Consider the following 14653-nt stretch of genomic DNA (forward strand, 5'->3'; position numbering starts at 1 on the left):
CTGCGATGGTCGATCTCTGGGCGATGGTGGCAACGGCGACAGCAGTGGAGGCACCGTCAGGCGAGGAGAGGTGTAGCGTCGGAGGCGTATGTCCCACGTCGTCAGCAAGTCTCGTGGAGGCCTAGTGAGCGGCCACGGTGGCGAATCTAGGCGTATCAACTTCCACGCGGCAGGACGTATGTCCTGCGGCTGCTCGGGCTGTCGTGGCGGCAGCGAAGGGCGTGAAGTCGGTGGCCTCGTACGGTTCAACTGACGCAGCGTTACTGGTTGTCAAAAGGCTCTTCCTTCAGCAGCGTCCTTATCGGAGAACTGCTGAGTGGGAACAGTCGAAAGTGCTTTTGCTGCCGGCCTTTATATACAGGTCCTCGTCGAATCTTTCTTACGAGAAAGCTCAGCCGCCTGGTGGTGAAAGCTTGTTGTTATCCTTGTCACGGTGAAAGCACGTGTTCACCGCGCGCGGCCGGCTGGCGCGCTCGCTCCCGGCAGGACGCGGACAACGGGTTGCCGTTCGGCAGGGGCGCGTTGTATGTAATCGGTGTGGCGGTTGAGGCGCCGTTTGCCAGGGCGCTCGCAGCCGCCACAATGATTATGTAATTGTACACAAAGCCGGACAAGCTAACAGAAACATTGACGCATTAAGTCGGTGTAGCTAAAATAACTACAGGCGAGGAAGATGAGACCAATGACACCGAACGAAGATATAGCGAGGAAGAAAGACGTATGAGTACCATAATGCGCCATTAGAAGGACACCAAGGGGTAAAACGAACAATAAATCGAATTCGGTTAACACACAATTGGCGAGGTATAACTAAAGATGTAGAAAAATACATAGCGAAATGCAAGTTATGTCAAAAGAATAAATTAACGCGAAGAAATAAAGAAAGAAATTTCTCGCAACTGGTGATTCTTACACTAGCTTACAGTATCTCTTCAGGATCTCAAAACAGTTGATTTCGCTGATAATTCCAGAAATGTGCCAAGCAATAATTGATTGTCTTATTGATTACGTGAAGGTAAGTTGATATTTTTTATTTTTAACTATTCAGAAATACAAGTTGAATATAAAGTAATGTAAGAAATCGATGGCGCGGTCGTTCCGGCATGTAGCGCCGCAGGCTGCGTGCGGTCGCCGCGGTAGTTAGAGGCGTTGGCGTCGATGCTAGCAAAGCGCGAAGGAAGAGGCCTGTGATTGGCCGGCGATGTCGCGAGATGTTCGCATAAAAAAATGTAACGGTCGCGAGCTTGTACGAACATGTTACGGCGAAGTAAGAGCGTGTGAGAAGTCGTCGCCGAACAGTCTTAGGAATCGGTCGTGCGTCGGAGGGCTTTACGGCCTATGTATTCCATCCCGACGTGTATTCGCGTGGTTCTGATTCCGTGCAATGGATATCTCCTTATTGTATAGAAGAAATACAGTCAAACGTAAAGAGTGAAATCCTGGCATTCTTTTCCTTATATCACCCTCCTTTGTCTTTTCTACGTATCCTCACGGGGTCTAAGTAAATTAATACTCGTGTTACGCATAATAGACAATTCCGGGCATATACCGGAATTTCAGCGGTGATTCAAACAATTATATTACAGTAAATTTATCGTTTTATTTTTTTATATTGAGAATTATCGGTAGGACAAGGCTAGAAAATTTTAATTAAATGGTGAAGATCTTTCAGAGTATGGCGAATTGGAATCAGCATCCGAATTGTAAGAGGGAGAGGGTTGAGACTCATAGCTTTGAGGAGTAGATGTACGAACTGGTGGTTGAAGGTCATAAAATTGTGGTGCAAAGCTGTGATTTTGGTTACTACTCCCACCAAATTGCTGGTTGAATGCAAAGTTCGGAATACTGGGTTGAGTGGGTGGATGAAGCATTGGGGATGTACCTTGGCTAGTATTTACATTGACAGGAATGGGAGGATACTGATGGGAGGATCGATTTTGATCCATTTCGAAACCAAACATTACATTGCTTATGCTGTATTGCAAAAAAGCACAAGAACGCTCGTCGAGTTTACGTAGTTTCTCCGCAACTAAATCTCCAAAAATACCGCAATCGTCCTTTCGCTGATTCTGAGTACATTTACTTTTCAAGTACCCAAACGCTGCCGCAATTTGCTGATCCTCTTCATTTCTTTTTTGTTTCACCGGACGACTTTGTGGAAACTTGAACTCTTTCTTCTTAGTCTCAACTACATTTTGAGTTTCGACCACATTTTGCGTTTCGATCACGAGTTCTGTATCTGATGGCGTTGGTAGACTGGCCATTTCTGGATCGTTCTGATCCATTGAATCGTCGGTGACACTGCTATCCATTGTATCATCAGCTGACTCTTCGTCTTCGATTACATCACTCCTTACATTCTACAAAAAGATGAAAAATCAATTCCATAAATTTAGCTCAAATTTTTCAAAAGTGCTGCTTTTTATTTCTACGATTCTCAATTTCAAAGAACATATGCATTCAGGTACGATTATCATGTGTTTAATTTTTACAGCTGCCATTAACTCCAGACAAATGGGAAAAAATTGCGGAAAAATTCAAGACTACATGGAATTATCCAAACTGCTTAGGAGCAATTGATGGGAAACATATCGTTTTGCAATCTCCAATGATGAGTGGAAGCAATTTCATCAACTACCATTCTACGTTTAGCATCGTTCTGATGGCTTTAGTGGTTGCTGATTACAATTTTCTGTTTGTTGATATTGGCTGCCAAGAACGCATATCAGATGGAGGGGTATTCAATAATTGCAAGCTGCACAAATTGATGCAAGCAAAAAGTTTGAATCTACCTGAGCCATCGGCTCTTCTTGGGAGAGAATCACCCGTTCCTTATGTTTTTGTGGGAGATTCAGCTTTTCCTATGTCAGATAATCTCATGAAACCATACTCTGGTATTCACTCAAAGGGGTCTCCAAAGCGAATATTCAATTATCGGTTATCTAGAGCTCGCCGCGTCTCGGAAAATGTCTTCGGAATTGCGTCAAGTGTGTTTCGAATTTTAAGAAAGCCGATACTCTTAGAGCCAGAAAAAGCAGAAGTGATCGTTATGACTATCGTCTGTCTTCATAATTTTTTGCGCAAAAATGTAGCTTCGCGGAATACATATACACCACTAAGAGCATTAGATACCGATCTCGATGGCCAAATCACACCTGGTAGCTGGCGAAAAGATCAAAAGGGCACGTCTCTCCTACCTTTAAAAAGTATACCTCGGAGAACGAGAGGAACTGCAGAAGAAATAAGGGAAGAGAATACTGAATACTTTTGTACCTCTCGCAAAGTGCATTGGCAAGACGAATATGCATAGATGAATGTTCTTTGTCAATAGATAATATCTTAACCTCAATTTCAATTATTTGCAACTTACATTTATAGTCTTTCGGGGATCGTATTTGTCATCCAAGAATCTCATCATTTCGTATGCGAACCATTTCGATGTATAAATCTCACTGCGCCCTGTAAGAAAATATATGAGTACCTATACTTCAAGAAAAACTTCACCATAACCTACAAATGCCTCTTCTGCCTTACCTTTTTCTGTTGAGATACTGTTTTTTGCTCTTGCCTTTTCTCGCCTGTATGAGCCTTTCAGGCTTTCCATTTTTTTTACATCGTCATTGGTCGTTCCAAATATTTCTGAAATTTCCGACCAAGCATCTTCTTTTTTCACCTTGTTGTAATAGTATTGATGTCTTGGATTCCATACTATATCCCTTTTTTTATACTCGTCGATGAGTTTTGCACATGTATCTTCACCCCATTCCATTTCTGAAAAATAATTTTATTATGAAATAATTATCATATTGCTTTCACATAAACTTTGCTGTACTTACTGTGGATAATTAAACACACGCTGTACAACGAACATGAAGAATAGAGAACACTAGCAGTACACTCACACGTACGTCCCCAGCCTACAATCTCCCCTCCCGTGCTCTCCTCCTCCTCAAGCCATCGAGTATCTTGTGATTGCAATGCCATCTATAGGTACCCATAGGTACCATTACCGGGCCTCGGTTTTCGTCGTATGTTCGATACATATAGTTCGGCCTCCTTATCTTTATTCTTCATGACAACGAAGATAAGATAAATTCTCTTCAATTTCTTCCTCCGAACACGGCTTACCTTCGAACATTGTAGGCCAGTCAAATTAGACATTTGAGGTCGAAAGTGATGCGAACTTTTTTATTCCTTTTTAGGCGTGTTGGGGGTGTTTAGAAAAGCTTATTTCTGAGTTGTCGTGTTATTTGACCCAGAGCTTTTTGAGGGGGAGAGGGGAAACCAGAATTTTCGCGGTTTTTTGGATTTATCTCGTTTCGATTAATAGATAGCACTTTTTCGCTCCTGAGAAAGTTGTAGGGCTTGAAAAAACGAAGAAAATGAGCGGTGACTCGTTCCGATTCGTCAAAAATTGAGCCCAGGGGAGCCTCCGGAAGTCGCGCATGTCGAGCCGAGCGTTCGGAACTCGGCGCGTTTTTCGCTTCTGTCTCTTTTCTGATAAATGCAATCGAAAAATGACTAATATGAAACTTGTAGAGGATGAAAATACCTACCATTAGCCGCACATTACATCGAAATTCATTGAAAATTGCATACAGTAGAGAGCCCGAAAGTCATGTGATCGGCACGAAATAGTCATTTTAACTTAAGAAATTGTTCGAACTTGAAATTGTTTGAACTTGTTCAAACCTGCAACGGGGAAACATTTGCTCTCGGGCCGCTCTCAATCAGTCGTTCGTGTCGTTTAGAGCGTCCGGACGCATTTCGGGTCAAAATTTTCAATAGAAGATTTTGAGATTTTCAATAAAATATTACGAAAAATTATTATTAATATAATAACAATTAACACTACATTTTTTCGAATTAGTTCCTTGTTATTACTACATTATGAATATATTTATTTACAATTAAACATTTAAGTACGCAATAATTAATGTAACTGAACAATTTCTTAAATTAAAATGACTATTTCGTGCCGATCACATGACTTTCGGGCTCTCCACTGTATGCAATTTTCAATGAATTTCGATGTAATGTGCGGCTAATGGTAGGTATTTTCATCCTCTACAAGTTTCATAATAGTCATTTTTCGATTGCATTTATCAGAAAAGAGACAGAAGCGAAAAACGCGCCGAGTTCCGAACGATCGGCTCGACACGCGCGACTTCCGGAGGCTCCCCTGGGCTCAATTTTTGACGAATCGGAACGAGTCACCGCTCATTTTCTTCGTTTTTTCCAGCCCTACAACTTTCTCCGGAGCTAAAAAGTGCTATCTATTAATTGAAACGAGATAAATGCAAAAAACCGCGAAAATTCTGGTTTCCCCTCCCCCCCTCAAAAAGCTCTGGGTCAAATAACACGACAACTCAGAAATAAGCTTTTCTAAACACCCCCAACACGCCTAAAAAGGAATAAAAAAGTTCGCATCACTTTCGAGCAAAAGTCTTTTTTTGTCTAATTTGACTGGCCTATTGGCCGCATTCAGGAAACACAACTGTTAGTAAGCGGTCAGTGATTCTTTAATATAATTGGTTCTTACCTTTGGTTCTTCTCCAGATCTAAGTGTAAGAACCAATCATAATGAGCGCTCACTCAACAGTTGTGTTTCCTGAATGCGGCCAATGTTCGAAGGTAAGCCGTGTACAGAGGAAGAAATTGAAGAGAATTCATCTTATTTTCGTTGTCATGAAGAATAGAGATAAGGAGGCCGAACTATATGTATCGGACATACGACGAAAACCGAGGCCCGGTAATGGTACCTATAGTTTCCTGAACGCGGCCATTCGCTCTGGCCGTCCACACTCATTCATACGAATGGCGAATGCTCGGATCTGATCCACGACTCGCGGCTCGGTCTGAGCGCGTTCGGCGAACGGTTTGGGCCTGTTCGGCGCGGCTCGGATCATCGTCCATACCAGTACGTTCGTTCGTGTTCGGCTTGGCTCGGATCCGAGCGTGCTCAGGTGTGGACCCGCCTTAATATCCCGACCTGACCTGATGGACTTCCGCCTACGCTATATAATCCTGAGGATTCCCTGCTACTTGGAAAATGAATCGGAAGTGTCCTGCAGTGAAGGAGGTGAAGTACGATCGACGTCCGTGACGTCAGACATCTTGTCGCGAGTTCGCGTAAGCGCGAACAAGCATATTGGGCGTTATACGCCCGAAGACACACGGATTATTCGTCCAGCCTGGGTACAGCAACGATCCCCCAATCTTGGTAAAGCATCATCCTTGAGTGCGTAATCTTATTTACCCTTTTGGACAGATTGTGCGGGAAAGGCTGGAGATAATCGTGTAAATGGCAATGTGTGTTTTCAGTATTCTGAGGCATTGCCATTTTCGCTTGTAGCATCGAGTCGAGACGCAGGTTCCTAGCGGATCCTGGGAGGTTCTCACCTTTTCGCTCTAAGGAGATTTTACACCGAGACGCAGGTTCTTAACGAATCCTGGGAGGCTCTCACCTTTTCGCTCTACGGAGATTTCACGGCATTCCTCGCCTTACAACCGAGTGAATGAGCGGATCCAACTGGATCATGACGATTTGTTCCCTAACAGCGCATCCTTTGACTTAAGGTACGCTACGTCTGACTCATTTGGAATTGTTACGCCACATCGTGTGATACGTCTGTCATTTTGAACAAGCCTTATTTTGAAGTACGATGACGCCGGAGAACTACAATACTACATGATCGCAATTATTTGTAAAATCATAACCCGTTTGTTTCTTCAATTATTAAATTATCGTAACCCGTTCATTTCTCCAATTATTAAGTCATTTAATTTTACGCGATTCTAAAGTTTACGATATACCTTGATTAATTATTAAATTAATTGCCATGTGTCTCAAATTTATGTGAATTTATATGCTTTTAATTAACATTACTATTTTATTTGTTAATTAACTTTGCTATTTAAATATTTGGTTCATTTTCTATTATATTCATATTAACTTATGTTATTGATTTTGACTATGTTTGTGTATTTTAAATTGGTTTGAATTAATTGTAGAATATTACTCTAATGTATTTTAATGATAATATATGTATTAATGCTATTCGGTTATAACTGAAAATGGTGAACTTTGTCTCCGTATCTTTCTCGTGGTAATCTACCACACTCGCAAAAATACAGACAACGGCCTATCACTCAAAAAGCAATGGCGCACTAGAAAGATCTCATCGCACATTAGCGGAGTATCTTCGTCACTGTATTAATGCAGAACAGACGGACTGGCACGAGTGGATTTCCTATGTAATGTTCGCATATAATACCACCCCGCACACTGCAACAGAATTTACGCCGTTCGAACTAATATACGGGCATTTGGCGACACTGCCTATAGCCCTATCGCAACCTCCAAGGCTTACGTACACATACGATGACTACGCGCAGGAATTAAGGGAAAGACTACGCGCCACCCAGCAAATTGCAAGAGAGCACTTCATTAACTATACAATTAAGATGGGGAGAAACACTACTCTACTCGTCCACATAAACCGATTAAAAGCGTTTGTGAAAAATTAAACCGCAGAAGGAAAGAAAAGTAGAGAAAATAGAATGTTTTTTTTTTACCTTATACTGAAGGACGACGGAAATCATAGCGACCGCGACCGCGACCGCGACCCGCGCGGACTCGCGCAAGGAGGTGCTGTTGAAAATCCCACAGGAGTTGCGCCAATTGATTCACGCCTCGTCCTCGAGCGCGAAACGGAGCGTCCTCCTGCTGACTACCCCGGGTCAGAGGATTCAGAGGAGCCTGCTCCCGACCAGCCTCTAACGCCTCGGTGACTAACAACAAACGGGATTGCGGATCTTGCCACTCACTTATATCTAGCCCGACGTTAGGAGCCATAGAAAATGGCATACCACACACGTAAACCGATTTCGAAACAAAAATCTGAAATAAACCACAGACCACACACGTAAACAGATTTCAAAACAAAAATGCGAAATAAATCACACAACATACACGTAAACGGATTTCGAAACAAAAATCCGAAATAAACCGCACTCAGTGACGGACTGAGAAGAACTGTAGTGAACAAAACCGCCAGAGAGAAAAGTACGAGACAGCAAAAAATGAGTGCGTGGTCGCCACGCGCGTTAGAAGTGAAACTTCTGAAAGTAAGGGAACTGTAAGCAACTGTAAGTTGAAATCCTACTTGTTTCTGTTGCGGCCAACTGTATCATCATCTCTATCGTCTTTTAGAATATGTCAAACTAAAGCAATATACTGATCGGTTCTTCAGCTTATGTTTACGTTTAACGTTTATGGTTATGGCAATTCGTGTGCGAAAGCCTTTACTACCGTGCTAAAAGAAATTTTACTTCGTACGCCTATTGGTCAAATTTTTATGATACTTTTTTGTATCGCAAAATCGAACTTACTACCGTGCCAAAAGAACTTTTACTTCGTACGCCTATTGGTCGAATTTTCGTGACAATTTTTCGTGGCGCTTTTTCGGGTCTCAAAATCGAACTTACTACCGTGCCAAAAGAAATTTCACTTCGTACGCCTATTGCTCGAATTTTCGTGACACTTTTTCGTGACGCTTTTTCATGTCGCAAAATTGAACTCACTACCGTGCCAAAAGAAGTTTCACTTCGTACGCCTATTGCTCGAATTTTCGTGACACTTTTTCGTGACGCTTTTTCATGTCGCAAAATCGAACTCACTACCGTGCCAAAAGAAGTATCACTTCGTACGCCTATTGATCAAATCTTCGTGACGCTTTTTCGTGACGCAAAATCAAACTTACGGCTGTTCTTCCGAAAACGTCCGTGCTCCGATTTAGGTGAAACTTTGTGAATAGGTTCCTTTCAGATAAAAAAGACATATACCAAAAGGATTTTTTGCAACTCCAAAGTTTTGCAACTTTTTTAACATTTTTAACTTGCTGCCTCCGCGCATACATTTTCCATGCGAAACGAGGTACCACATGGGTTTACAACTTTCCACGCGTGGAAATCCCACGCATGTATTTTGAAGGCACAGTATGTGTCTAGTTTAACAATAGTGGAGCCCCCCGCAGAGGGGCGGAACCTACTGCCTCCATGCATACGCTTTCCACGCGAAACGAGGTGTCACGAGGTGCCTCTTTTCAATATCCTAACTATTCTCTGCTATAACAAATTATTTCTGTTACAGATATTAAATATTTTTACACAATGCAACTTTTCATACGAAGCGACGAAAAAACGGGTTTTTAACTTTTCACGCGAACCGAGGTTCACCCCCACCCCCCGCCTACGTGTGTACTGTTTCTCTCTCTCTCTCTCTCTCTCTCTCTCTCTCTCTCTCTCTCTCTCTCTCTCTCTCTCTCTCTCTCTCTCTCTCTCTCTCTCTCTCTCTCTCTCTCTCTCTCTCTCTCTCACTGCTAATTCTGTGTATATTATTATACTATGTGATAGATTATATAAATTGATATCTTGAAAACTATGCATTGTAGTTTACAACGTTTCTGATTTTCTAAATTTTCGCCAATGATGTTTATGTTATGACTTTGACGGGTATGACTTTATGGTTGTTTACATTACTTGAGAGCTGTTTTGGTTTGTTTCGCGTGGAAAATGTATGCGCGGAAGCAGCAAGTTAAAAATGTTAAAAAAGTTGCTAAACTTTGGAGTCACAAAAAATCCTTTTGGTATATGTCTTTTTTATCTAAAAAGAACCTATTCACAAAGTTTCACCTAAATCGGAGCACGGACGTTTTCGAAAGAACAGCCTACGTTTATGTAAGAGTGCTTTGATTCTGTTATTGATTGTATTAAAAATGAAAGATAAAGGGTAATCGTTTTGTAACATTGTGTTCATTATAAATTTGATGTTTTTCGAGTGATATTTAGGGTGTGACAATAAGAAAGCTCTATCCACCATGCCAATAATTGTACCCCTTTTTTGAGACAGGGGATGCTGAGACATGTAATTGAGATAGCGACCAGAAAAAGTAGGTTTATGAAACCAGTCGAACTCCAAGTAATTACTATTTTTGATAATTGTAACGTCTAAAAAATTAAGCATATCACCACCTATTTCAAGGGTGAATCAGGGCCACTAAACTCCTTGTACCAGCGTTAGTAGCGCCTCTATCATATAATCCCCAACGTATGAACTAAATGGTGCCTTCAGCAGATAAAACAGGTCAGTGGATATGTTATAGCGCGTGGATATGTTATAAAGGTTATAAAACAGTCATAGTCACATTCAGTCACGTCAAGTCACGTTCAGTCCAGTTTAGTATATTTATTGAATAAGATTAAAAATGGTAAGAGCGTGCTGTGTCTCTACTTGCCATTCTGGGAAGAATGTACCATCTCATTTATTTCCCAAAAATATTGAACGTCGCAGATCATGGCTAGAAAGTTTACATATAGAGCCATTAGAAGAACCTGAAATGAAAAAGCTACGAGTGTGCTACAAGTATTTTCACGATAACAATTACAGTTGTTCTCCAACTAGACGAGTTTTAAAAAGTACTGCGATTCCATCAATACTTATGCCATCAGTAGATGAAAACGTAATTACAAGTACAGCACATACAAATAAAAAAATACACATACAGAAAATACAAGTATAGCAAATACAAGTACAGCAAATACTATTATAGTACAGTGATTTCGTCGCAGTATGCATCTCAGAATAATGAAGGAATAGAAGACATTTGCAATGAACAATACAAACAACTGGAATCTCAATTACAAGAACAAAGACAGCTCGTTCTGCAAGGTCAGGAAGATCATAATGCATTTGTTGAACAACAACAACTGAAAAACCAGCAACAAGACTTAATATTGCAGCAGCATGAAGAACAGATACAACCACAACAACAGTTATTAAAGCAGCAAGAACAAGAAATTGAACAGTTAAAGGATACAATTACTATGCACCTTCAACAAAGCCCAAAATCTTGTGCAAGACCTGATCTTGAAGAAATCAGCAGACAAAATTTATTGACCACATGAGCCAAGAAATTATATGAAAGAACTGTCCAACTGAAAAAAGAGAGAAGATATCTAAAGAGACGTATTAAACAACTTTCATCAAAACCAATACGGCAATGTAAAATAAAGAAAGGCAGGATTGATAAAACTACAAGTGTACGACAGCAATTGTAAATATGATCTTAAGAAACAGCAATGTAGCACCACAGGTATAATTTTAAAGTCTAATAAGAATTCCACTAATGATCCAATCCTCTTATTATATATCCATTTCTTTCATCTTTTTGCTATACTTTTGCTATGCTTATTTGCTATTTTTATGCTATTATTATATATGAATATTATTAATATATAATTACTAGATATTATTATTATATATGATTACTATTATTAATTATTATCATTGAAATAATTATCATTGAATTTATATTAATAAAATCTATCAATATTATTTGTACAAATTATTACAAAAATTATTTGTAAATATTCTCTTTCTTATTTTTCTTTAATAATAGGGAAGACGTTATACATTGGAGGAAAAAAATGTTCTGTATTGGAATTTATCGTAGAGATATCTCGCTCTTCATATAACTTTCTCTCTAAGTACCTACTATATCCTTCTGCAACTACTTTAGACGCTCAACTTATTGTTAGACATATTCCTTTAAATACCGGATGCAACTCTATCATTGTTAAATATCTCCAGTTAATTGCAAAAGAAGTCCCAGATAAAGAATTATACTCTGTGTTAATTTGGGATGAAATGTCCATACAACCTGCCGTTTATTATGATACGAAAAAAGACAAAATTATTGGCTTCGAAGATTGGGGCATGAAGCGGACAAGAAAATTTGCAGATCACGCAATAATGTTTTACGTAAGATGTCTTGCATCGGGTAATCACATGCCTATTGGATATGGATTTTGCCAAAGCACAACAAATACAATGCAGCTTGTAACGTGCATCAAAAAGTGGTTGACAATACTCATAAACTGTGGATTTAAACCAGTGGCAACCGTATGCGACCAAGAAGCCACGAATGTGGCAGGTATCAAGGTACTAATTCAAAAAGCCAACCATTTACGACGCACAACACATAAGAATCCCAGTAGTAGATCATATATATCTATAAATATGTATGTGTATATAATATTTGTAAATATTACAAGTGATAAGAAAATATATAATAATGTATATGTGTGTACTAATTACACAGGCACACAAAAAAAAAGTGTCTTGGCCGAGACACTACACTAGTGTATTCCCATGTACTTTTTCCCGCTGAATCCGAATCCGAAGTCAGAATTGTCAGATTGGCTAAAATTTATGAGATAACCACAATAAAACAATTTTTTTTGCCTTTAATTCGTGTTTTTGAGCATTTTTTTGTGGTTATCTCATAAATTTTAGCCAATCTGACTTCGGATTCGGATTCAGCGGGAAAAAGTACATGGGAATACACTAGTGTAGTGTCTCGGCCAAGACACTTTTTTTTTGTGTGCCTGTGCCACCAGGCACACACAAAAAAAAAGTGTCTTGGCCGAGACACTACACTAGTGTATTCCCATGTACTTTTTCCCGCTGAATCCGAATCCGAAGTCAGAATTGTCAGATTGGCTAAAATTTATGAGATAACCACAAAAAAACAATTTTTTTCCCTTTAATTCGTGTTTTTGAGCATTTTTTTGTGGTTATCTCATAAATTTTAGCCAATCTGACAATTCTGACTTCGGATTCGGATTCAGCGGGAAAAAGTACATGGAATACACTAGTGTAGTGTCTCGGCCAAGACACTTTTTTTTTGTGTGCCTGTGTTATTAATGTATATTGTATTGTGTGTCTGTGTGTGTGTGTGTGTGTGTGTGTGTGGTGTGTGTGTGTGTGTGCGTGTGCGTGTGTGCGTGTGTACGTGTGTGCGTGTGTGCGCGTGTGAGTGTGTGAGTGTGCGCGCGCGAGTGTGTGTGTGTGTGTGCGTGCGTGAGCGTGTGCGTGTGCGCGCGCGCGCGCTCATGTATTAAATCTTATTGACTATGGATTCTTCTTATAATTATTTTTTTTCTATTTTATATTTAAAGTATTCTTGATATTTTTGTAGAAGTATTCTTGATATTTTTGTAGAAGTATTCTTTATATTTTTGTAGAAAATACGTTTTTCGTTGAAACACAAGAAGTTATCCCATTTTATGATTACGTACGTGAGGAGCATAAATGAGTTCCGTTACCCGGTGAGCTACGGTGCAGAGCGGTGCAGATGAGCGCGCTACCTCTAGGTCGGTTACCGACCTACTTACAGCCACGGTCGATAAAAGGTTCAAATACAGAACCGCGAACGCGTAAAAATGGTCAGTCACGCTGTATTGCTCGCGCGTGCATTTGATTAAAAGAACATTTTTAATACAATTTGATACACACAATTAATATTTATTACATACAATATAACAATCATAGGTGATTATGTAATTATAATTGTATTATGCATCTGCAACTATTATTCCACCGACTAAGTATGTGTTTACTGGAATAATATAATTATAGATAATATGATAATTATAATTACAACATAATTACCTATAATTATTCTATTGTATATGAAAAATTGTTTCGCGATATTTTATAATTTTTACGATGTCGTATTATTTTCAGTATCTTATTTATAAGTAAATAAAATATTAAAATTAAAAGCTGAGTAATGTTACGGCCAATATTCCGAGCAATATTAGGGTATTAATAAAAAGCTATGTATACATTTTGAATTATAATTATCGAGTCAACGTTTCGACCTACTTGGTCTTTCTCAGGGAATTACATTCAAACTTACAAGTAATATAAATAAAAATAATTATAACTGTTAGAGTTCACATTATCAACACTGAAAATTATAGTCATCGCCGATGGAACGATTACGACACGCAAAAGAAATAAAGTCAAAGCCAACTTCGAATTAAACGCCGTCACAGGCCACATAATTACAATAATTGTTACCGATTACAATAAATCCTGATCTGAGTTGCAGCTGACGGAGATGCTAATTTCGTGCATTTTCTGTATATTTTAAAAGGGGCAGTCCTCTGTATGATACTGGTATCAGCCATGCTCAACGTCGGAAATTGTCATGTCCAATATTAAATGGAAGTAGAGATCGGTTTTGCGTCAAGAACATTTTAAAATATACAGTAAATGCACGAAATTAGCATCTCCGTCAACTGCAACTCAGATCAGGATTTATTGCAATAGGTAACAATTTTGTAATTATGTGGCCTGTGACGGCGTTTAATTCGAAGTTGGCTTTGACCTTATTTCTTTTGCTTGTCGTAATCGTTCATCGGCGATGACTATAATTTTCAGTGTTGATAATGTGAACTCTAACAGTTATTATTATTTTTATTTATATTACTTGTAAGTTTGAATGTAATGCCCTGAGGAAGACCAAGTAGGTCGAAACGTTGGTTCGATAATTACAATTCAAAATGTATATATAGCTTTTTATTAATACCCTAATTAATTAATATTTCTCGGAATATCGGCCGTAACATTACTTAGCTTTTGCTTTCGACGAGCGATAACACGTCCTATTTTTTTATATTAAAATTAAAGTAGGTAAATTAAGGATTAATCGGATACGAAATCTATTTTGTAATATTTTATGAATTCCTAGATTTTTCTAATTTGAACATTAAGTTTATAATGCGATTTTTATCCATTTTT

The 14653-nt window shown here is 39.2% G+C and overlaps 1 protein-coding gene and 1 pseudogene across 2 annotated transcripts in view; one reads left to right on the plus strand and one right to left on the minus strand.

Annotated features, from left to right (window-relative positions):
* The window catches only part of LOC139779979 (uncharacterized), a 247240-nt gene extending 239329 nt beyond the window's left edge, over nucleotides 1-7911 (minus strand). Inside the window, exon 1 of one of the 2 annotated variants that reach the window (XM_071718519.1) lies at nucleotides 7579-7911. In XM_071718519.1, the coding sequence (XP_071574620.1) occupies nucleotides 7579-7605 (27 nt within the window). In that variant the 5' untranslated portion in view covers nucleotides 7606-7911. The remainder of the gene's footprint in view (nucleotides 1-7578) is intronic. The other variant, XM_071718520.1, reaches the window with a different exon arrangement.
* Nucleotides 7912-10400: 2489 nt separating this feature from the next.
* Nucleotides 10401-13160, plus strand: LOC139779978 (uncharacterized; annotated as a pseudogene).
* The last annotated feature ends 1493 nt before the right edge of the window (nucleotides 13161-14653 follow it).

This window comes from Temnothorax nylanderi, unplaced genomic scaffold (genome assembly GCF_030848795.1).
Source record: "Temnothorax nylanderi isolate EJ_2023f unplaced genomic scaffold, tnyl_v1.0 TNYL_tig0253_pilon, whole genome shotgun sequence".
In the NCBI taxonomy this organism is placed as follows: domain Eukaryota; kingdom Metazoa; phylum Arthropoda; class Insecta; order Hymenoptera; family Formicidae; genus Temnothorax; species Temnothorax nylanderi.